At 38.0% G+C, this 25,699-nt stretch overlaps 1 protein-coding gene across 2 annotated transcripts; it reads left to right on the top strand.

The window, feature by feature from the left end:
• Positions 1–499: 499 nt before the first annotated feature.
• FAS (Fas cell surface death receptor) lies at positions 500–25,699 on the top strand. 2 transcript variants are annotated; one of them, XM_074339417.2, is made up of 9 exons: positions 500–786; positions 13,946–14,111; positions 18,156–18,293; positions 19,366–19,474; positions 21,176–21,234; positions 21,382–21,459; positions 22,696–22,751; positions 23,945–23,969; positions 24,693–25,699. In XM_074339417.2, exons 1-9 carry the CDS (start codon positions 757–759, stop codon positions 25,025–25,027), a joined length of 996 nt encoding a protein of 331 aa, XP_074195518.1. In that variant the 5' UTR covers positions 500–756; the 3' UTR covers positions 25,028–25,699. The 2 variants fall into 2 exon arrangements, with proteins under 2 accessions (XP_074195518.1, XP_074195517.1); XM_074339416.2 differs by lacking the exon at positions 500–786 and adding an exon at positions 10,519–10,658.

The raw sequence follows: 25,699 nt of genomic DNA, 5'->3' as shown, positions 1-25,699 counted from the left end.
CTCTTGAGAAATAAAAGCTAAGGGGTCCTCCCTTTTTAGAGTCCCCGTAGCACAATATCTGACCCTTTTCGGTTGGTAACTGTCACTTCATACACTAGTCAGGGCCCCTGTGAGCCTCTCCTGTCGCAGCCACAGTAGCGGGATCCGAGTCAAGGACAGGTCTTCCTCGGATGTTCCCAGCAATTAGCGAAGGCTCCTGTATGCAGGCAGAACTTGGGCTCTCAGAGCTCCAATCTCTACTTAAGTCCTCCCCAGCCTTCCCAGTTTGAATTAGAGAAGAGTTTCGGAAGGATAGCAAGCCGCTTTCAGGGTCCTCACCTGAACGGGACACACTGAATACTGCGGAAACGCCCCAGAATGGGGAAAGCCAATGTGTGCAACAATCCCTGAGCTCTTTCCTTATCTCTTTCCTTATCCCCCGCTCTTGTCCCCACCCCCCCTCGCAGGCCGAGTAGCTGAATTAAAGCGCCCTCCCCAACCCGGGCGTTCCCCAGCTTCCTCCCCTCCCAACTGGCCCCGGGGCATAGCTTTAAATCGCCTCAGGGGATTCAGAGGAGCCACACACAGGTGCTCAGTGACACTTCTGGAGGGAGAAGAAAGAAGCTTGAAAGCCAGTTTGCGTGAGCGCCTGGGGCGGGCCCTCGTGAGAAACACCCACCCTGGCTCGGGAGGGGCCTGTCACTCCTCCCGGGGTGGCAGCTCTATTCTGCTGGAAGTTTGAGAAGCTCTTTCACTTCGGAGGGTTGCGCCCCAGCCATGTCCAGGATCGGGATTCTCTTGGCTCTGGTGAGTCCCTTCCTGCCTGAATGGGGCTCCTCCGGGCCAACCCGGGGCGGGCGCTGTGGGGCCGGCGGTGCCCGCCCGGGGGTGGGGGGGGGCGGGTGGCGGCCAGGGGATGCCCGCCCTTGGGTCGCTGCACGCGGCGGGCGGCGCGGCGGTCATTGGACAGAATGATCCCTCCGGGCTGCTAGGACTTTACCTCCGGGCGGGGACTCAGGAAACCAGGCAACTCGCTTTTCTGTAGGCTTGATTGGGAATTCCCACCCCGCAGGGCAGATCGAGCCGCTCCGGGTGCTCACTGGGGGTGGCTGTGAGCCACGCCGAGAGAGGTGTGGACAGGGACCTGGAAGGTTTGGGGTCGCTGGAGGGCCAGAGAGAGGAGGGAATCTTCTGGATAAGCCCTTACAAGTCAATCCAAAGGTCCGCTTCTGGGCTGTGGGTGTGTGCGCGCCGGGTAGTGTGCGCTCGCTGGAACTGCTATTGCACATTTTCCCGCAGTTCTCAAAAGTAGGGAATAAATCAGCCCGCCACAGCGGTTAAACCTGAGGCTTCGGACCGCACTGTTTGTTTCTCGAAAAAAATTAGCTTGGTGCTGAATGCGCCTCGGGAGGCTTGTTTACCTTCTTGTCACGACTTAGCAAAAGAAACTTTTTTTTTTTTTTTCCTTTCCGGGAACACCTCTCCTTAAAAACTATAAGTCACGGTCTCAGTTTGTTTGTTTTGCTGTGTCTTCTCCTTTTCTTCCCGCCCTTCATTTTTCTTCTTGGAATCTTTCTGAGTTTGCACTCCGCTTCCCTGTGGAGGAGGTGGCACGGCTCTCACAGCGCACGCGCCCTGGTGCCTGCACTTGGCCTAGAAGCTTGAGCAGCACCAGCCACCACGTTTGGAGAGTCCGTCTCAGAAAAACCAGCTTGATGATGGCTAATCCAACAGATTTGGCCTCAAGAGGGTCATTTGAGTTCCGAAGCCTCTGAAAGCCAATGGATTCTTATTTTATTGGGCCCCACCAAAGTTCAGGCACTGTGATAGGGCTGTTTATAAATGTGATCTCAGTCAATTCACATGGAAGCTCTGTAGTGAGAAACATGTCCTCATCTCCATTTTACAGATGGCGAAATGGGGTTCTGGAAGTAATTAATTCAGCCGAGATCAGAGAGCTAGTAAGCGGATCTGGGATTTAATTTAGATCTAATTCCAAAACCCAGCAGTTTGTTGATTGCATCAGATATCCAGACTACATCAACAACGGGAAGGAAAAAAACAGTCAAGACTGGCATCACCTTGATTGGGAAAAAAAAGAAAAATTCTCCCTGGTCCCTTCAGAAATAATATGAAATGTTTGGGCTCCTTTAAAAACTTCCTCAGAGAAAATTTAAGATTCAAAATTGGGAAACCATTTATATAACCTCAGACCTCACTCTTCTCTTCCTCATCATTAACTACTACGTTATTCCAGTGTTAATCACTTTGAAAATCTTAGTTCGTGGGACAGCAATACTAATATGTGTAGCACAATTATCAAAGCCCAGAGCTATGCTTATTTAACTTTTATACTATACCGTCTTTACCAGAGATGTATATTTAAGGCACAAAGGAAACTTTGTTTTTCTGAAAGAATGCATGCACATGCATACAGACACATTCATATATACATATACATTTATATATATGAAATACTTATAATATAAAACATAATTTGTTATATTTATATATGATATATGGTCTAGGAAATTAAGATTTATTAAATAAAATTTATAAATGCAGATGAGTATAAGAAGATAAAAGTCTAACATTACCCTATCACCTACATAATCATTGTTCACATTTTCTGGAATATCCTCCATTTCTCCCCTCTAATGTAACTCTTTTAAATTTCGTTACACAGAATCCTGCCTTGCACCTACCACTTGAAGGAGTTTCCACACTGCATGTCACCTTGTGTGTCTTCAGAAAATGCTTGTGTTTATCTGTGCTTCTCTTCCCTTCCTTTTACCATCTTGGAATTAATTTTCTCTCCCCTAATTTCTGGGTGTTGTTTCCATGGCAACTACAATAAATAAGTTTGAAACCTCAAAACAATTCACAAGTGTCTGAAGGAGACAGGAAGAGTCAAACTTACTTTAGAAATATGTGTGAGAAATAGCTGTGGGCATTCCTGCTTCTTTTTTTTTTTAATAGCACATGGACTTTACAGATTTTGTCTTGTACTATTTAGGTCAGTCAATTACTAGTTAGCCAGTTTCTTCTACATTTCGTGAAGCAGTTGTCTCAAAATACAGTTGAGGAAAAAGAGAGGGCATTTGAAAAAGAAACCTAAGAAACAGAAATGTGTTGCAATGTGTTTCTATTTATTTTCATTTTTAACAGGTTTCACTTATATAACAAAGGACTTGAAAGTTTTTATGAGTAAAATAAAATTATGAAATGTACTTTAAAACATTAACAACCAGGATGGAAAAATAAACATTTATAAATGAAGGCAAGATTGCAAAGCAAAAATAAAATTAGTATATGAGACTCTCAGGGCCCCCACTACTAGTTATAATTAGATGAGATGAATGAAAAGTCGTCTATTTTGACATCACTGAAATATAATTACCACCCTTAATGAGATTAATTTAGAAAAAGAAGTTTAATTTCTTGCACTGAGTTTAGAGATAGGAAAAGGTAAATAGAGAAACAGAACCAGTATTTAGATGCTGTTTCTTGGTAAATCTCTTTGGGATACTAGCCAAGTAATTTCCTTCTAAATAGTTTTTATAGTGAAAGTGTCAGTATTTCAAAAGTAGCTCTCTGAAGGCTACTAGGACGCTCTAGGGAAACCATAGCACTGTAGCACAACTGCCAGTTGGAGAGAATAACTGTTTTCTAAGAAATGATAAAAAAACCTGAGTAAGGGAATCCCCCACTTGAAAACCCCTAATGAGTTAAATACCTTTTTTATAAATTGTCTTTGGTCCCAAAAGTCCCTTAATGAGCACATATTTTGTAATAGGAAGTAACTACTATTTACTTATGATGAAAAATAACAAAAGGGCATAATTTAAAACTTGATCCACATAATAAAAAGCAAGTTAAACCAAATTTAGAACAGTGACTCCATTTCTTCTTTTTAAAAAAGTAAATATAAACAAAAAGTAGTTCTTAAAAAAAAATAAAGTCTTATTATTTCACCACCTAATACAAGCATTTTTTATTTTACTTGTAGCCTCCTAGCCTTGTCTACACATACACATAATTGCATATTTATTTAGTGCTATGTATAGTCTATCTTTTGTTACTTTATGTATACACAAATCTTTTTCTTTCCACATAATTTTCATCCTATATATTTTTTGGATGCATTGTAGAGAAGGCATTTATTAAATGAACTTGGATTACTATAATTTCTAGTATTTATTATTTTATTTATTAACTACTTATAATTTATTATTATAAAGGAAACATTTCTTAAATATACTAGAATATATATATATATTTACCAATACCTTATAGATATTAAAAAATGTATATATCATACTGCCAAAAAAATATCGTAGAACCATTGTAAATGCCTTACAAAAACTTTTTTAATCCTAGTAGACTGTTTTTCCACATAAGTGTCTATGGATTTAGGCCTGATTTCAAAAATTGGGCCCACACTACCCCTGTCTGTGTTTTGTTTAGCCCACATGGCATTGATATGTATAGTATATAGTACATATGTATGTATGTATATATGTATGAATTGTATTGTATTGTTTTTGCTATGTGTGTGCATCTATTCACAAATGTGCAAAAACAATATTTAACTACATAATAAGTTATTTTCATTTCCTGGAAGACCCTGGCTTTAAAAAGAAAACTGATGTGTCTTTAGCGTTTTATCTAGTTGGATTCCTAACACCAATTAAGTACCTTTGATTCAGTCTTAAACAGAACAAATAATTCAATGTACTGGCCTACCTTATTTTCTTTGAAGTGAGAGTACGAATAGTGAAGACCAAATTAGAAAGAAGTGGATCATTGTAGATTAGAAACTTCACCTTCCCCGAAACGAAATGAAATAGTTCTCCCCTTGGATCACTGCTCCCTTCTTGATTTGGAGTGAACTTTTGTGTAACCAAGCCAGCTCCTGTCTGTGGGCCTTTAGAAACAGCAATCACAGCGCAAAATTACAATCAACTTGGCATTGGATTCATTAAGGACAGGCTGTCCTTGAGTCAACTTATGCAGCATTATAACATTATAACACAGAATGTAGAACCTCTGTGTTCTGGGAGGCCATAAAAATATAAGATATGAGAAACATCAGTACTTTTGATTTTTGAGAGCAAAGATGTGAGAGAGAGAGAGAAAGGATGAGATCGAGAATCAACTTAGTGCAGGTGGGTTAAAGCTCTTGCCCTTTGCTGAAAATTGAGCTTTTGTTTTTAGCCATCCTCACAAAAGTTTCCCTGATCTTAGTAGACTGTTTTTTCACATGAGTGTAGAATTTAGGCCTAATTTCAAAAACATTAAAACACAGGGCAGACTGTGTTTTGTTTGGCCTGTATGGTATTGATACATATGTATGTATGTGTATGTATGTATTTTTAACATTAGGTGCCACCATTTAAATGTTGGAGGATTTTGTTTTCTCTTAAAAAAACGGAAGATCTGGGCCCATTTGCCACATGGCCACCACTTCCCTGACCAAAATGGCTGCCCCTTTCTTCCAGGAAGACCTTGCCACCTCAACAAGTCCCTCCTACTCTAAGTTTTCTATTCCACCTGAATGTTTTATGCCTATGTTACCACTGTGGCTCCTGTGAGCATGAGGATTCTGGTTTAGGATTTCATAGCCCTCCCATTATCCATTTCCTCCACCCAAGATGACTTTTTTCCTGCGTCTTTTTGGAAGGGTCGTTATTTCTCCATGAAAAATCAAATTCTGATTTGCAAGTGCAGAACACAGATGCTTTTAGTTTATAAAGCTCTTATCTTCTCACATTTAAATGTGGTAGCTTGCTAACCACCGGTTTTGCTTCCTCTAGCCCAGTTGTTCTCCAACTGTGGAGAGCATCAAAATAACTGAGGTACTTGTTAAAGATAATCACAAAGAGAGCCTCATTCTCAGAGATGCTGATTCTTTAGGTCTGTGGTACAACTTAAGCATTGTTTGTTTTACTGCCACACTACCTGATTCTGATAGCTGTCAGGGTTTTGAGAACTGTTTTTCGAATGCTAGTACTAAACTCAAAATCTAATTCCACATGGAAATTTCTAGATTCCCTCGTTTTGTTTTATTTATTGCTTGATCAGTCAGGTGTCTAACCAGTCACTTCCTCCCACTGCCTCAACTGTCTCTTTCCTGGTCTTCCCAGAAACTAAATTTGAGAAAGAAAGAAGACATTACTGGGATAAGATTACCTTGCATTTTTATTTACACATTTTGAAAAAATAAGAAAGAATGAAATCTTCACTGATCTCTTTCAAGTAGAATATTTTATTCATTTTTATTTGTTTTTCAATAATGTACCTACTACAGAATGTCATTACTATTTCCTTATTTTTTACACAAATATATTAGAGATGGATTATATAATTAGAAATGGTGAACAATTAGTGGTCTTTTTAGCCTTTTTTTTTTCCTTGAGTGTTGATAAGCAACTAAAAGTCTAAAAAGCAAGTGAGCAGAATTAGTTGAACTTCATGGCTTGCTCCATTTGTGTCCTCGGCAACAGAGGACAGTGAAGTTTCAACCCACCTAGTGGGGCCTGTAAGGCTGGAAAGAAACAGTTCAGGTTCCTATTAGGCCCTGATGATTCCAGTTCTAAGAACCATTTGAAACCTCTAGTCTATTTAAACTCAGCGATAGTGCAAGATGAGAAATCCTTGTGCTCAGCTATGAGAGATCCCAAGTACTTATGTACCTTCAAATCCAGAATCTGAGGGAATCAAAAGGCTGTAATTTGGTCCTTGTATTCATTTCCTAGGGCTGCTGTAACAAAATACCACAGACTGGGAGGCTTAAACAACAGAAATTAATTTTCTCACAGTTCTGGGGGCTGGAAGTCTGCAGTCAAGTTTTGGCAAGGTTGGATCATCTAAGGGCCATGAGGAAAGGATCTGTTCCAAGCCTCTCTCGTATTGTAAAAGGGCTTCTCCCTATGTTGTCTTCACACTATCTTCCCTTTGTGTCTGTGTTCAAATTTCCTCTTCTTTCTTATAGGGACACTAACCATATTGAGCTAGGACATACCCCATGGACATTTATCTGAATCACCTCTTTAAAGACCTCATCTAAACATGGTAACTTTCTGGGGTACTGGGGGTTAGGACTTCAACTTAAGAATTTGGAGGTGTGGGAGAGAAGATTTAGCTCATCGGAGAGCCCTGAATCTATTGAGTTAGCAATATGCTGTGGACAAGTCACTATACGAGTTTGGGGTATAGCTTTCTCTGTCAGATAAGGGGCTTGGGTTGGGTCATCCCTAAAGCTTTTTCTGCTTTAAAATTTTAAATATAATGAGATACCAAATTTCAGGTTATCTGATCTTAGGAATTAGCTGGAGGCTGCTGGTGTCAACACTAAAAAAAATTTCTCACTTTCTGTTTCTACCATTCTCCCAAGTGCCCTATTGCCTTTTGTTACCTCTTAGATGAAATCTGAGAGAGGATTTGCATGGTGGAGGGAATGAGGAATCTTCACTAGAACCCCATAATCCATCTATTCTCATTAATCTGTTTGAAATTCAGAGCGAGGGGTTAAAAATACCCACTTTCAATTTGAGATATCTAACTTTTAAATCACTCTATTAACATGCATTTTAAAATGATTATGTAACTCAGTGTTTTATTTTATTATACTTGTATGTTGGGATAAATATTACTCTTGTATTATAAGGTACAGTTTTGAAAACACTGGGTTAAATTACAAAATGATATTCCTGATCTTTTAAAATAAACTTTCTAGGACTTATACATACCCTGTTTCCCCGAAAATAAGACCTAGCCGGACAATCAGCTCTAATGTGTCTTTTGGAGCAAAAATTAATATAAGACCCAGTCTTATTTTACTATAACACTATATTTTACTACTATTTACTATATTTTACCACAAGACTGGGTATAATATAATATAATGTAATATAATACCCGGTTTTATATTAATTTTTGCTCCAAAAGAGGCATGAGAGCTGATTGTCCGTGTAGGTCTTATTTTCAGGAAGACAGGGTATAAATGAATGTCTTCCCCCCACCCCAGAGTGGTCTCTACGGGTGACTAAACAATCAATACAGTAGTCCCTGTTTTCTTCAGTTTCAGTTACTGCAGCCAATCATGGTCCAAACATATTAAATGGAAAATTCCAGAAATAAACAATACATTAGTTTTAAATTGAATGGTGTCCTGGATAGTGTGATGAAATCTTGTGCCATCCCATTCTAACTCACCCAGGACATGAATCATCCCTTTGTCCAGCATATGCTACCTTCCTGTTAGTCACTTGGTGGCCATCTTGATTTTTAGATAGACTGTCAAGTAACCGTTATTTTACTTAACAATGCCCCCAAAGCACAGAAGTAGCCTAATGATATGTCAAAATGTCCACATCATTCATCTTGCTTCATCTCATCACACAGACATTGTATCATCTCATATCATCATAGAAAAAGGGTGAGTACAGTACAACAAAATATTCTGAGAGAGAGAGAGACCACATTCATATGATTTTTATTACAGGATATTTTTATAATTGTTTTATTTTTCTATTAGTTATTGTTAATTTCTTACTGTGCCTAATTTAGAAATTAAACTTTAGCGTAAGTATGTGTGTATAGGAAAAAGCACAGTTTATATACGGTTCTGTACTGTTCTCAGTTTTAGGCATCCACTGGGGGTCTTGCAACTTACCCCCTCACATAAAGGGGGACAGCTGTACTGCCTTATTCATTTTTTTAGTCAGTTTATTAGCCATGCAAGAAAGTCAGTCCATGCATTCTCTAGATGTGTACAAATCGACATTATTCTGAGAACTATATTTATTCATAGTTCAGCACTAGCACAATGAGATGCTAAATTATGAGATACTTTTTATTTGTTTTTGTGTTTAATCATCTCACTGACAGCCCAGAAATTCAAGCATTGCATTCTCACCATAAGAATCTATCAAGGTGTGCTGCATAAGGCATACTTCTCTGTTAAGTATTCCTTAAGAAAATAAACCAAGATTTCATCAGGGAGACCACTGCAAACTATAGTTACCAGTTTGTGGGGATATATAACCAAGCTTTCAATTACATAAATTAAGTTCATTTAGTGTGACACATCTCTTCATACAGTTTTACTTTAAAAATAAAACTAAATTTCCTCCTCATCAAACAACTCTGCCATTATGACTGGCGATATACTTAGTCTCAGTTAACCAAAGGGAAGTACAATAACCCTGATACCACTAATTTAAGGAAATACATACAACTATAAAGGTGACTGTTTATGATGTTTGATTTAGTAAAATTATAGGACTACTACAGAAACCTAGAAGAGCAAAAGATAGAAAATTTATACAAAGGAGTAAATGCTAATAATTCAAAGATTTAGAATATTTTCCACCTTCCAAATACTAGGCTGCTAGTATAGATTCACTACTGTTATCCAGCTTTTCTAATCTTGTTGAAAAAGAATAGCACAAATGATAGATAAATCAATAAAGATATTTAGGTTTAACACAGTCTTGCTACTTCTAGTTGTCCCTTTTGATTTTTTTATTACACAACTAACACATGTCCGTCGTAGGAAAAAAGAGATGAGTTAAGCAAAAATATAAATAAATAAAAATGTCACTCATAGTCTTGCCAACCAGATATAAATACTGTTAATATTTTGTTGTGTTAAAAATAATGTCTTGCGGAAACATTTTTTTCTTGAAATGTCCTCCTTTTATTCTCCTTCTCTCTTTTGTTCTTAATCCCTAACGTTCCAGGACTGAAACGTCTGTATCCCCATTATACTCCCTGATCGACAGAGCATTTTTCTGCAATATCTGAGCACAGTGGCTGTATTGAATAAACTCCCTTCTGGGCTTTGGTTAGAAATAAAACACTCTTCCCCGTGATTACTGTAGAGCTTGTAGTCAGAGGAAACCTTTGCAGTCAGTTTGCAGGCTGTGCTCAGTAGTGAAAAATCTCACTGTTCCAGGCATCTATCTGCTCATTCTTGCCATCTGAAGGGCTGCCGGGCCTCCCCACACCACTGCTTTTAAAATTCATTTTCCTGTTTGCTTTGAATTTCACTAAGAACAGAATTTAGGTGACTTTCTTTTTTTTTTTTTTTTTTTACTTCTTTTTCAAATCCTAGCTCATCTCTCGCAGCCAATTGCTTCACTGGTTTTTTGGAATAATCCTAAATGGGAGTTTCCCAGTAGTTGTTTAATTCAATCACTGAGATGTTACTTTATTTGTAACTGCCATGTTAGATCTTGAGTGTGTACAGTTCCTGGAAAGTGGGGGGTGGTCATCAATTTCTAGGTCTGGCCATGCCTGCTTCATTTTTTCTATTTAGTAACCTGGTTGGCTATGAAAAGTGATTTATCACTGATGCAAAGAATTAATGAATATTCAATTGTTCTCTCTGTCTCTCGTCATCTCATACAAGGGACAAACTCTCACGTAGCCCTGTTTCTGAGTGTTTCAAATGGAGCAAATGCAAAGATTCTAACGTAGGAGGACTTCCGGTTCCTAATTATTTGTGCATTTCAGATCCCCACCCCTGCAAGAGACTGCACTCAGTGAGCACCATGGCTGTTCTCAGATGCTTAGCATACACACTGGTTGGAGAGAAGCTCTGCTTTTTCTCAAGTTACAGACCCAAGCTGGGATGTTCTGCCTTCTTTCCAGCCAGAAGCCCAGCCTCGAAGGTCCTGCTACAGTTTTCTCAGATTAGAGGGCTTGGGGACGACTTCTGGTTTTTAGAGAATTCCTGCCAGATCCCCCCACACATACACACACACACACCACCCCCAACATGCATTTGCTTTGAAGGCGCATTGTATAACTAACACTCAGGCTTCTTGCCAACCATTGTCTGAAAACAAACTGAGTTGTTTGTGTGCCTAAATATAGGAAAAGTGATTAGTAAATTAATTTACCAATCTGAAACAGAGCCCAGATTTGGGACAAAAGTACCAAGTCGTCCCTTAGCTACTCCTAATTGTGGGTTCTTGGACAAATCAGTTCATATATTCTGACCAACTTCCTCAAGTATAAAATACGACAGTATTAATTCTCATGCATCGGTTTACTGCAACTTCCACAAACTGATATATGTGAATGAACTTTGTAAAAGGCCAGGCAAATGTTATGAGGAAATGGGCAAATGACCCCGTAGGAACTGTTGCTCTTCCTTAACATTGTTTTCATGAATGATTCAGAAGGAGAGAGAGAAGCAAATTTTCCGATTTGCAGAAAATCCTGTAGATACTGAAAAACTCAAGGAGATCCATTTTTAATGTATCTTGAAGCTGAACAAATACCAGGGTTCTAGGAGATCACAGCATGTATGGTTATGGTTGCCCGTATGATCCCATGATGGCATCCACCGTTAAAATCTTAATTACCTGTGTGGTTCAGGAGACATTAATCTCTGTTTATGTTACTAGCAAACTGCTAATGATATTTTTGCTGACTTTAGATACTTTCACACTTGGCCAAGCCAAGTTCCTCTAGGTGTGACCTGTTTGGGAAGGCCTTCCCGGATATTCATCCACATAGCTACCACCTGTACTTCTATCCGGTCACTGCCCAAATGGCCTTTCCAGATCGTTCTTTCTACAACAGCAGTGCCCCACCCCTCATACTCTCCACCCCTCATACTCTTCAAACTTGCTTTATTTCTGTAAATAGCACTTACCCCTCTCTGACATATTGCATATTTCTGTGTTTATTCATCATCTCCCCCTATGTGATGCTTACTTTTATGTATCAATATGACTGGACCATGGTGCCCAGAACATTTATTCTGGATGTTTCTGTGAAGTGTTTTGTTTTTTTATAAGATTAACATTTAAATTGGTAGACTTGAGTAAAATAGATTACTCTCCGTAATGTGGGGTGGGCCTCATCCAATCAGTAAAGGCATTACATTAATAGAACAACTGAAGAAGGAATTCCTTCTTCCCCCAAGGAATTCTGCCTCCAGACTGCCCTTGGACTAGAACTGTAACTTTTGCATGACTCCCCAGCTTGCAGGCCTACCCCATCTGATTTTGCACTTGCCAAGCCTCTACTATTGCATGAGCCAATTCTTTAAAATCAATCTCTCTCTTTCTTTCTTCACACACACACACACACACACACACACACACACACACACACACACACACGCTCTATTGGTCCTGTTTCTATGAAGAACCCTAACTAATACATTTCCCTTACATATAGAGTCTGCAAGTACAGAGTCTTGATGTTTGTGGCTCTGTTCTGAGGCATCTGTTTGGCACATAGTACTTAACTTTTAAATTGGTACTTAACGAAGTATTTGTTCAATTAATTGCTTAATGGAGTAGCTAATATTATGCCCAGCAGAATAGGCAATGGAGGTTTCTCTGCCTTTTAAATCTCTGTTATGACGGAGATTTAAAATTATTCTTCTTCCTCATTTTTTTTCCCCATTTGGTTATCGTTTACCTTAGTTTATCCCTGTTTCAAAGCTTTGATTTAACTTGTTTTCTGGCCTTTTCAAAATGTTTTCTCTAAAACATTTTTGAGCATTCGGATCATTTAGTTCTTTGTGGGTTTCCTGCCTTGTCACAGTCAATATGCCCCAGTTTCTGCCAGGAAGGTTTGGGTTAAATCTTTGCATACTGCAATCTTGAGTTAATGCAAAATTTTTTAAAAATACAAGCTATATGTAGCACTGCTTGCATCTCATCATGTAAGAGTCACAGCATGCTCTTCAGAACCATCTTTTTTAATTCTTGATATAATTCTTTGATGCTGAGCTAAATAAGAAATGTTTTCAGAAATCCAACTCCGTGAAGCAGCTGTGAGTAAAATGACATGAGGTTGGTGCTGGTATCTGAGTGTCTCGTCTCGGCCATGATATTTGTGTCTCTTCACTGTTGCAGGTTTCACATTTCTCAAATTCTGAATGTATTTTGGACAGTGGATTTTGATTTTCAGTAAAAAACTTCAAAATAAAAACAAAGTGAATTAGAAAGTACATTTCTTTTGGACAGCTTCAGAAAGTGGAGCATATGCACAGGTTTTCAGAAATAGCACTAAGGTAACAATCCATAAATGTAATATGTGCTACTCCCTTGAGCACTAGAGACAAAAATTAAATACTAGGAAACTCGAGAAAAGAATCAACTGGAAATTACCCCAAATGCTTTCAAACATTTTGAGGTAGGTGCTCATTTTTCTAAGGAACTCTTGTCTATAACTGACTAAAATAAATTTAACACAATGTCACTTAGACTTACGTGCTGTTATCTCCAGAAATAAGGAACCAAAAATAGATTAAAGATTGGTTCTCTAGTAAGTAAAGTTCATTTTTTCTGAGTAAAGGTAAAGGAAATCTTACTGGATTTATTGTATGATTGGATAACCAGAAAGGATTCATCAAAACTGTTGATGCTGCGGCTACGTATAAGAAGGGAAGAAATAGAACATGCTGTTGTTTGGAAATGTCTTGTTTCTTCCTACTCCATTAAGTTGCCCCTCACTGGAACTTTATGATAATAATAATAATTAATAATACCACATACTGGGCGTCTATTTATTATGAGCCTGGAATTGTACTAAGATCTTTAAGTGCATTATTCCATTTGGTTATCACAACAAACCTGTGGAGAGGAGATTATTTCTACCTTATAGAGAAAGAAAGGAAGACTCGGAATGTAAGTGCCTTTGTCCACAGTCGTGGGGGTAGTAAATGGCAGCCAGTGTTCACTTCTGCGCCTAGAGCCCTGGCTCCTACCATCCATGGTGCTGTTTCTGGGGTAGTTTGGAGAATCCAAGATCTGGACTGTCATTCAATTGGTCTGCTCCTTCTTTAGAGATGAGTGGGCAGGAGGGTGGAGCCCCACGTTGATTTTTCCCTGTGCACTGTGGCAAATACAGTCGTTTTGGGCAGCTTATCCTTGCTTCCCAAGTAGCTTAGTTCAAAAGTCAATAAAATTTTCTTCATGCTTTTCTTTTGCAGGTACTTACCTTTACCGCTAGACTGTTGTCTAAAGGTGATGCTGCCCAAGTGACTGCTGCCAGCCCTGAGGTGTTGAAATTGCATAAGAACATTACTAAAAGGGAATCTGAGTGCCCGAAAGGCCAACACCGTGAGGGCGAATTCTGCTGTCAGCCCTGTCCTCCTGGTATGTTACACAATCCATCCAGCAATTTGAGTGAAAATCAGCGTGAGGAGTAGCATGTAGTAACAATGAAGAAAATAGTTTTACAGTGTTTGGTTGTCCTGCATAGTAGCATTACTGAGGGGAAAAAAAGCTATGAAATTATTTTTCCAAGACCAGTTTATCACACTTGTTTGATGTGGGCATAAATGAATATAATTTACAAAGGATGTATACCTATGAAAATGAGAGGATTTATCTATTTAGTTCCATTTTTCAGTAGCAAAAGAAGATTCATTTGTGGATATTAAAGCTTATCACATCAGAACTGATTAGACTATGTCATAATAAGTGAGGCACTCTGAAAGCAAGTCTCTCAGTACTTCCCCTCAATCAGAGGCACAGAAGCCTGCAAAATACATTTGCATTTTGCAGCTTAATAACTAGCTGAGCTAGAAAAATAACAGACAAAAGTAACAGTTTTTTAAAAATCAGTATTTTGAAATGCAAACCAGTTTCAGATCGGAAATCCTTCGAGTAGGAAGCTAAGCAAAATGTGATTGTGCAAAGTTTTTTTCAACATGGAGTGAGCTGACTACTGTTTTGTACAGATCTGAATCTCTTTCTGCTGCATTGTGAAGTAAGACAGGAAGATAGAGGAAAACAACACATGGGTGTATGCAGTAGATTACTAGAACCATAAAGGATTGGATTGGAGGAGGGTTTCATGGTCCACCTCCCAGGTTCCCAGCACTCAAGCTGCTAAACAGGCCTGGGTCCTCTTTATGAAGAGATTCTGCCATTCTCCCTTAGCCTCCTGTCCAGGTTTTAATAACCCTTATGGAAAAATCTCCCTTATAATCCAACCCTTTTATACTTCAGCCCATTTACACTTACTCTTCTCCAAATGGGAATAAAGAATGGCTTTCTGACTTTATAACTTGCTAAAGACAATCAATTTGTCCTGTGAATTCAGATCTTTACTCATATTTTTCAAACCTAAAATGTAAATCAAAACAAAGATGATATGCTTTACATATCAAACTGTCAAGGATTTTGTCTGTTTGCTTTTTTTGTTTTGCTTCATTTTACAGTGATTTAAGGAGCGATCTCAGTCCTGGTGAGTTTGTGACATAAGAACTTTCATATACCGCTACTTCTTTTTAAGAAAGAAATTTGGATATGTGGGTCAAAAACTTGAAAATGTTTTTACCTACTGATACAGTAATCAATTCATAGGAAAATGTCTTAAGAAAATAGTCAAAATAAAGGAAACTACTATACATGAGACATTTCATTATGATACCCAATGATGTGGAATTAAGTAAATTTCGGAGTACTCAAAGGCTGGAATATTATGTTCAATCAAAGTCTTGTTTTCTGATATATTTCCAATATAATCTTCAATGTACATAAATTCCCTTATGGGATTTCTAACTGATCTGCTAGCTGAATTAATTGATTCTCTCTGCTCCATCTATAAAATAGCCTGGATGGTGCCCAACAAATGCTGAACACTTTCCACTTCTTTTCCCTCTTGTTAAATTTTAGGCTTAATCAGTATTCAAATGGCTTCCAACTCTGTTTATTCTTATTGGTGTTATGATATAAATATATGATTTAATTAATATTATATAATCCATGGTACATGGATACAGAGAAAAGACAGATTTTATTTCTGTGAAAACTAGTTTGAATGCTTTAGAGAATTACAGTAAATGTGAGTTGCTAAATTGAGTTGATGAATTAGGTGAGGGCAAAATCAATGGGAAAATCACAAACATCTTGAAAGCCTTTCATACAGGTTATTGGTGTCTTTAAGTTTTCTTTCCATCAAAAAGGAAAGAAGGAAGAAGGGAAGGAAGGAAGGAAGGAAGGAAGGAAGGAAGGAAGGAAGGAAGGAAGGAAGGAAGGAAGGAAAAGTGTATATGTGTGGGAGAGAGAGAGAGAGAAAGAGAGAAAGAGAGAAATAGAAAGGAAGAAAGGGAAGGGAGAAAGGTGATGTATTTTGGATGTGACTGAAGTGAGAAAGAATCTGGAATTCTAATAACTTGGTTCTACATTACAAGATTGGCAAATAATTATATAGCTATACTTCATAAATTAAAATAAAATAGTTATAGTATTTTTTCAGTGATTTGCTATGTAAACTGACATTTTTGATTAACTGACCAAAAAAGTCCTTACCACATCACTATATCCAATAGGAACGATTTTACAATGTACTGCATATATCATATATACAAACACCTGTACTTATTTCATATACATATACTCACACGTATATATGTGTATATTGGTATGCATAAGAGTACACCAAAATGATAACAATGAGTACTTGATGTATAGGTGCTATTTATACTTTCCTGCCTTTTCCAAATTTTCTACAATGAGCATAGTACTATGATATTCAGAAAAAAAATGTATTTTAAAATCTTTCATTTTCATGAAAATAACCACTCATTCTTTATATTTTGATAAAGTTTGGTTGTGTATGCTTGAAGAACAAAAGAACCTGTGATTTCTTGTATCCCTGTCATGCTGTAGGCATTGTGCTAGGCACATTCTGCCAGATATTTCATTAAAGAGGCCAATTTGTTTAGAAACCAGGATAAGGCCACTGGCAAGCAAATAAAATTGTACTTTGGCTTGGTTTTATTTAAATCTTGCCACAATGCTATAGAGCCATAATGCACACTGTATTTGAATTAGATTCTAGGTTTCCACGGGTTGCTTGTTTTTTTCTATTGATGGAATATTGTCTTTGATTACTAAAATATCATATATGTTTAAATAAATTTGATTACGTAATAAGTATTTTGTTTTATCAAAAAGAATGCTCTGAGGTTATTAAGAAGGTCATATACCTAGGAAAGACAGCATAAATTATTTTTTGCTGTACATGCAAGTGAGGCAGATTAGACTTTGCCTATTCTTAATTAGTTATACCATTAAAAATTAGAGTGACTAATCATGCTTTTCTCTTAGATTTCCTTTTATATTTTCTCTTTCGTCTTCACTCTCTGTCCCTATGCCCTAATCTAGTGTGTCCCAAAGCACTTATCACCACCTGACATCATGTATTTGTTTGTGTGGGTGTTGTCCTGCTGCTTCCATCCCGAGAATATGAAGGCCTTGGAGTCTTATTCCCTGCAATACCTCCAGCTCCTAGAAAATTCCTGGCACACAATAGGCATTTAATAAACACTTGTTAAATAAAGGAATTTTCCAGGAGAAGACATTGTTGTGTATTGTTTACTAATAGCAATATCATGACTCACTTTATTTTTAAAGTAAATGAAAGCAACTGTGAATATGTTTTAAAATTGTGCATATTAAGAAACCTGGTAATAATTTTTTTTTATAAATATGTTCATACCTGCCCATCAAAACGTACTCTGACCCTTAGTGGTGAAGGAATAGAAATAAAGAGGAGGGAAAAGGGACTGTGAGTGCTTACTGGGCAGGTCCTATGCAGTTCTGGTAGCAATGCAAGAGAAGTATTATTTCCATCCTATGGGTGAAGAAATGTAAGCCTGGAGAGATTAAGCATTTTGTTAAAGATCATGGGGCTACTAAAGATTTGACCGAGGTCATTAGAACTTCAAGTGTTCTTTTCCTTACACTATACTATCTCTTAGGATCTGTGGACTTTGGAAAATAAAATAAGAGGCCAGAACAAGGTGAATTCTTTAGGTCATCTCAGTGGCTAGTGGCAGCCATCTCCACCATGAATATATAGCTACCAGCTTCTTCCCTCTCCCCCAAGAAGTTGGTAAAGGCATTTTTCCCAGTGCATTTGGTCATTCTAGCTTCTTTTGTTTTCTTTCACGTCTTCCTATTGTTAACCATCCTATTTCTGGAGGCCTATTCCTTCAGTCACTTTCTTAGATTTTGTCTTGGGAAACTTTCTGTCTCTTGACATGATTTTTACCATAATCTTCTCCCCTATTGTCTTCATAGATCATTAGCCTAATCCTCCGTGTTTTATTGTCATCCCTGTATAGGTCCCATGCTGTTGTATGACCACCTTTTGTTCAAACACTTGCTCCATTTTTTCCTTGGCAGGCACACGGAAAGCTTCTGACTGCTCAACTGAGGGAGGTAAACTAGTCTGCGAGCCCTGTCCAGAAGGGGAGGAGTACACAGACAGCAAACATTATTCTTCTGAATGCAGAAGATGTTCACATTGTGATGAAGGACACGGTAAGTGTCTTAAAAAACAATTGAAAGACACCAATCATGGTACTCCCTGTAGAACCATTTACAATACAATTTGAAATTGGGGCCTACTGAGGTGCTATACTGGCATACAGAAAGGGACAGCATGGGGCTGACTGGGGTGAAGCAAGACAAGCTAATGAACTAATCGCTGGTCTAGACATTTACAGGTCATGTGTAGGCAATTTTCCCAGAGGTAGGAGACTAACTAAATATGAACCCTATGAACAGGGTTCGTCAGCTCCAGTCAAAACTGCAGAAAAAATTTTTTCTTCCTTGATTTATGCTTGTGTAATGGCTCTTGTTCATGGCCAGACAGAGCTCAGAAACCTTCAGATCCAAGGACAAAGGATCTCGAGAGGTGGATGGAATGCTTCACCTTCTTTGGGGATCTGGTTTGTCCTGAGTATTCCTATTGGGGCCCTGAATTTTCATGGATATCCCAACCTATTTGGAGGGCCCAGGTGAAAATGTAACCAAAGTACTCCAGTTTTGTTTGACATCAAGAAATCTCTGAATATAAGCTTTTCCTTCTCCCTATTGAGGCTCGAAAGCAATGTTTCTCAACCATGGCTGCACATTAGAATCACATACGGAGCAATGAAAAATGCTAACGTTCAGGTTCCACCTTAGAGCAATTAAATCAGAATCTCTAAGTGAGGGCTTTGACATTGGTCTGATTGACTAGGTCCAGGGTAGGCCCTGACAATCTGCATTTCTAACACATTCCCAGGTGATGTTGATGCTGCTGGTCCACAAGCCACACTAGTAGCCAGGTGTTAGACTATAGGAACAGGGGAGCCATTTAAGCAAACGTGGGGTTGCCTTGGTTGCTAGATTGTCTGTCCACTTAAAACTCAGCTAAATGATTTCAACCATTTCAACTTAGGGTTGCCTGTTTTGCATTTAAACACTAGTTGTGTTACTAAAGGCATGATGGTGTGGCTGCTGATAATAAGCGGTGGATCTCAAAAATCTAAGCAGCTCCTGCCCATCATTTTCATAGTCCATTTATAACTAGCTGCTATAACTAATAGTCTGCACATTGGTTTTCTAGGCTTCGAAGTGGAAAAAAACTGTACCAAGACCCAGAATACCCAGTGCAGATGTAAATCAAACTTTTTTTGTGACAGCCCTCCATGCGAACACTGTAACTCTTGCATGAGGTACGTTTTAGTCTTTTTCTCATTAAAACACCTTGAGAGATAATGTTTTCCTAGGGGGAAGCAACACAGGCTGAGAGTCAAGAATTTGGGTTCTAGTCTTACTTTGCCTTTAAACCACTAGATAACCATTTGTTCACTCAGACATCCAGTCTCCAAACATGTATTGAACACCTCCTGTGTGCTTGACAGCACTGGCTGTTTAAACTAACAGTATGAGCAAGACACATTCCTGGCATCAGCGCTCTCAGGCTAGAGGCAGAGTCAAAAAAGGCGTGGTTATTGTGTCAACACCATGTGGCATCGGAAGAGATGTGTGTGTGTCTAGGGTGTTATGAGTTACGTAGGAGAACTTTCACCCTGCCTGAGAGATGCAGTGAAGATACAACACATGGCTTGAGTCTTGAAGGAAGGTGAACGTGGATTTAAAGGACATTTCAGTCAGGGAAACAGCAGCTGCAAAGAGACAGAAGAAACTCTGGAGAACAAGGTACCTCGCTGGAGTGTAGGAAAGACTGACAAGGAGCCAGAGCCTTGTCTTTCATGCTAAAGAGCTTGGATTTGACCCAAAGATAGAAAACCTGATTGTGCATCTCACTTTTCTGCTGATTAACTGAGGGAGTCTGAGCAGATCACTTAACCTCTTTGAGTTTCAGTTTCCTTTCTCATTAGGATGCAGGTAACAGTCATTTGTCCTATCAGCCTCATTTCTGTGAAAGTCAGATTGGGTAACGTGTTATAAAAATACTGTTTGTTTTGTAAGGCATTGTTTTGAATACATGTAAATATAATTAAGATTATATTAATGTGCCTCTCTTTAAACTTGTAATTCAGCTTAGGAAACATTTAGGAGTTCACCTAATAGGCTTGAAAAGTAGGGGCATGATGCCTTATGTCTCTTATTTACTGGAAAAAATTAAGGTATGTGCATTTAACCTAGCTTCGTCTTTCTAGCCCCAAGTATCTGAGAAATCCCTCGCCATGACGGTAAGTGGGGACTGGGGGAGAGACAAGCTTAAATAAGTAGTTCTGAATACTTCATAATCTTGATTTAATTTTCTTCTCACCATAACTCCTTTAAGCAGATAATGTTATCTCCTGGTTATTGGTGAGAAAACAGGCTCATGGTGGTTAAGTGACTTGCTCAAACTCACCTAGTTAGATCATGGGCAGAGCCAAGCTGTAATTCAAACAACTGGACTGTCAGTGTTTGGCTGTCTGAAGAAAACCCACAGGAACCTCTTGAGTGTCCTCATCACAACTTGATGCTAACAGGGGAAACCTCTAAGGAGGCTCCCTAGGTAGCATCATGGCCATTGTCTGGCCATTTTACTGTTCCCTCAGACTGCTTTGAAGTTATTTTTGGCAGTTTATGATTGTCTCCAATTTTTTTAAGAGTACAGTTTATTACCAATTTTAAGTTTATTTGGGGGTCTATTTCATCCTTTTTCTAATCTGTCAATATTTTATTACCTTTCTTTAACTCTTGGCATTTTGAAACAGTCATTCTTTATTCATCCAAACATCCAAATTCTGTTATGAAATTGTACCAGCTTTAGAGGCTAATCTAGAAATATTTGAGGGAGTGTGTTTGTCAGAGATGGAAAGATGAATAAAATGGCCCCAGATTTATGATGTGTCATTGAAAATGATCAAGGAAACAATCCACCAGTCTTTTTCAATGTCCTCTCTATTTTTTTCTAGGTGTGAACATGGAATCATAGAGAACTGCACACCAACCACCAACACCAAATGTAAAGAAGGTTAATATTATTTTTGTTTATTGAATATATTCTCCATTTTCCCATTCCCACAACAAAATATGAAGAAAAGCTAATCCCTCGGTTCTTTGAGAGTACCTTCTTAATCTTAAAGACTGCTTGTTTTCATATAAAATGTCCAATTTACAGGACCCAGACGTGAATTGTGGTGGTTGTGGTGCATCCTGATCCCGATTCTGATTCTAGCAGCTTTACCAATACTTTGGTGTAAGTTCTTAATTTTTGCTCAAATTGAAATAACAAATTCGCAGATTGAAATAACTTGGAAAGTACTTGTTCAAAGAGGTCCCCTCTGTCTCCTACCTATAAAAAACATTCTACCAGATAGGTAGCTCTGTTATATTTTTAATTTCTGCCACTAAATGCATACCTGAAAGCTGGCAAGAATAGATGATATTACCCCTCAGCTACTGCTTTGGAACAACCATTTTGGGGCACTGAGTGGGTAGTCCCATCCTCCCTATGAACAAGGCTGTTTTCATCCAGGCAGCAGCTGAGTTCACCAAGAATCATAAGTAATCCTTCACTGATCATCAAGATTGACCCCTCAACTAAGAGAACACAAGAAGCAAAGGCCTTCCTGGGAAAGGTATTGCAGGAGACACTTGATATATTCTTCCCTCTCTGTGCCTCCTCACCCTTGTCTAAATTTCATGATTTTTTGTTATTTCTGCACCATAATTTAAAATACTGTACAATACATTTTATGCAAGGGTTACCTAATAAAGTCAGAAGATAAGACAAAATTGGGTATAATCATAATCACTCCAGAAAACCTCTTTAAATCATTCATGAAACAAAGGGTGGTGCAGCTTTCAATGACTCTGAAGCATTCAATTTTTACTTGTCTGTTGGAATAAGACGGTGTTTCTCCTGTTCAGCTGAAGAGAAAAAGGTCGTCTTGCCTTTAGAGGTTGTTTAGCTAAAAATACATACTCAATGTTTGAACACTGTCACTGTGCTTGGAGACTTACAAATTCCTTTCTTCCATCTCATACTGACTTCAAAGCATATACTCATTGAGTGTGTCTACTTGAGCTATTTGTGAGTGCATGTACCTGAATTTCTGGGCATTAAGTGCCACTCCATGGCAAGTTGGTGTCAATTTTCCATATCCTGTGCTTCTGTGCCTTGCTCTAGCCATGCCGTCCAGCTCCAAGCTGGTGAGAGGGAATGCAGATGCCCTACAGTAAGTCAAAAGCCAGCTTCAGGCTAGCCAGTGTGTGGTGACTATGTTTCCATGAAATTTTGGCATATCTCTAGAACACTTGACCTGGTGGCTTGGGATTGTCCAAAATCAAGACAATGCTGTGTCTTGGGGTGTTTGGTCACTAAATTTCAATGAATTTCTTCTTTCTGACACTTCTCTTCGTGTGAGACTAGTTCTCACTTGCTTTCTAAGACTGAGACCTGAGTCTGATAGAAATTTCTTTGATCTTTTAGTGGTGAAAAGAAAAGGCAAGAATAATGGAAATCGTTTATTTACACCTTCAAATACTGTAAGTGTTGAAACATGCATCCGCTTTCTTAAAAACGTAGAGAAAGTAATAATTGAACTTTTTGTTACTTTTATTTTTTTTAAACAAACATTTATTGTGTTTGTGTGTGCATGGGTTAGAAGGCATCAGAAAGGAATTAAGATGTGGTGTCCAGTTTATAAGTAAGCTCCATACAACAGAAGTTAACAAAGGACCTAAGTAGGAGTGTGCTCAGTGTGAGTTAGAAAAAGGATGTGGTCAAACTCCGAGTTCCACGTTGGTGTTATCCCTACAGAGGATGTGCGAGGCATCCTTTACCAGATGGATTCAGTGTCCAAGCCCAGGCACAGATACAGCTCTTAAAACACATTACAAAGGCACAGCTCAGCTTTCTCCAGCCACTTGTTATCATAGCTCTCACCAGATTTTTTTCCAACGTGGGATCAAAGCATTTCAAATAGCAAAGGATTACACTGGGAAGAAAAACCAATTCACACCATAAATAATGACTTTCTCATTTGGGGCCAGGGCTCAGGGAGTTAGGGTTCTTTAAATCATGATGATACAAAAGAATTTCATTTTAAACCATTTTCTCAAGTCAAAAATAAGAATAGTTACAATAAAGAGAGTTTTAGAATGACTGTTTTGTTGGTTTTCACTAGTCCACATGAAAAATAATCTCAGCACATTCCGTGAATTCCCTAGGTTCCTTGGCTATGTGAAAAATAAGCCAATATTCCTTAGTTTCTGGCAAGGCTGGAATCTTTCAGAATAAAAATTTGAACGATGAAAGAATCCTTCTTAATCGCTTAGTCTAGTTAGTTTTATGCATCAAGCAACTGACTGTACTCCCTTCAGTAGTAAGGAAGAATTGAAAGATTACATTTAGACTACTCTAAATGTATTTTTATTTTTCTCTTCTCCATCCATATTATTATTATTATTTTCAATTGACAAAACTGAAATATGGATCTAGATTAGGACAATTATTATTATTGTTTTTTAATTAAAGTTTATGGGGGTGACAATGGTTAGTAAAGTTACATAGGTTTCAGGTGTATAATTCTGTAATACATCATCTGTATATATCATATTGTGTGTTCATCACCCAGAATCAGTTCCATATAGTTGATCCCTTTTACTCTTGTTTACTACCTCCCTCTCCGCTTATCCTCTGGTAACCACTATTTCCATCCATATTTTTTTCTATCCAGGAAATGGTCCCAATGAATTTACCAGGTAAGGCTTTTATCATTTTACTTCAATAGAGATGTCTTCCTTAGGACCAACAGGCCAATTTTAGAGTAAAATAATGTTGCTAATTTCAGTGACATATTGCAGGGTCTTGCTGTTCCTTGAGCTTACCACCACCATCTTCCTGCTCACCATCAGTTTGTTTGAATTTATAACTAATTTCTAGTTAAAAATAAATCAGGTAAGACTAGGACACTGTATTCCGAGGCTTAGGAAAATTTTTCTTTATAAACGTTTAGGTATATTATAGAACTGCCTCAGCTGACTTAGAGGTTAATCTGAATTGTAGATTTAGTTATAGGTGTACTTCCATTCTGTAACAACATTCACGATACTACTCAGTTCTCTTCTTTGACCTGTGATTCAGATAAGATGATCATAAACGCCTTGCCTGTCTTTTCGGTCATTGAACATCAGATCCATAAGGGATGTTAAAAGTGATCTTTTCCAACCTTTTTATAGAAGAGAAAAAGGAGATACAGGGATGTTATGTATCTTGCTGAGGTTGTAGAGCAAATTACTAGGGACATAGGAGGAGTTAGGTCTAGAATTCAAGATTGTTTCTGTTTTCGTGTTTCCCTATCAGCTCTTTAGATCTTTAGGTTTTACCTGTATTCTCAACTACTGTAAGAGAAGTAAACATGGTTTGCAGTCATAGAAATTTCATTTAGAAGAATACATTTTCAGACACTATTCTCTTTCTTTCAGACATTGACTTGAGTAAATATATTACCAACATTGCTGAGCAAATGACGATAACTGAAGTTAGAGAATTCGTTCGGAAGAATGGTCTCAATGAAGCCAAAATCGATGAAATAAAAAATGACAATCTCCAAGACACAGCTGAACAGAAGGTCCAGCTGCTCCGTAATTGGTATCAACTTCACGGGAAGAAAGACGCATATGACACTTTGATTAAAAGTCTCAAAAGAGCCAATCTTCATGTTCTTGCAGAGAAAATTCAAGATATAGTCCAAAAGGACATTAGTGAACATGAAAATACTAACTTCAGAAATGAAAATGAAAGCCAAAGATTGGTCTAAAGTGAAAAACAACTAACTCAGTTCTGAGTATAGACAACCAATAGAAAGAATTAGTGTTTGAATGTTTTTAATAGGGGGAAGCTGTAAATATTGCTTGACTTTTTACTGGGTATGTTTTCTTTTTTTCATTTATTAGATTTGTGGAGGTAACATAAGTTTCCCATGATTCTGCCTTCAAGGATGTTTGAAATCTACTCCATAAGACAGACAGAGTTAAGAACAAATGCAGTGGCATGTTAAGTATGCAAATAGGAGTGTTTGCAAAGACAAAAGATTGGGATCAGATCACACGCTACTATCTAACATGATTCTGTAGCTATGAATGTAATTCATGTATGTGAATACAAAGGTTTATTTACAGGCTAACTGCATCTATGAATCAATAGATGCTATTATCTCTTATTGCAATGTCACAATTACTGGAAAAATGACTACCTGTAAATTACCTCCCTTGCTCCATGATGATTCTAGAGATTTTACCACATTTGTAAACATTGTTTGCAACTCTGAGAGGAGCATATTCAGGGGAAGCTTACATATAACTCTGAAAGCAGAGTTTAAATGGTTCTACCTCAAAGATCTTTGCATCAATTATTGCATTTAATTGTGAAATATTTCAATTTTGAATTCACACAGAAAATGCAGACTCAATTAAAATGCTTGAATATTTTA

The sequence above is a fragment of the Rhinolophus sinicus genome, chromosome 15 (genome assembly GCF_057876585.1).
Source record: "Rhinolophus sinicus isolate RSI-liver-muscle chromosome 15, RSI-T2T, whole genome shotgun sequence".
Lineage (NCBI taxonomy): Eukaryota > Metazoa > Chordata > Mammalia > Chiroptera > Rhinolophidae > Rhinolophus > Rhinolophus sinicus.
The sequence above is the reverse complement of the archived record's forward strand: the minus strand, read 5'-3'. Positions and strand labels throughout refer to the sequence as shown.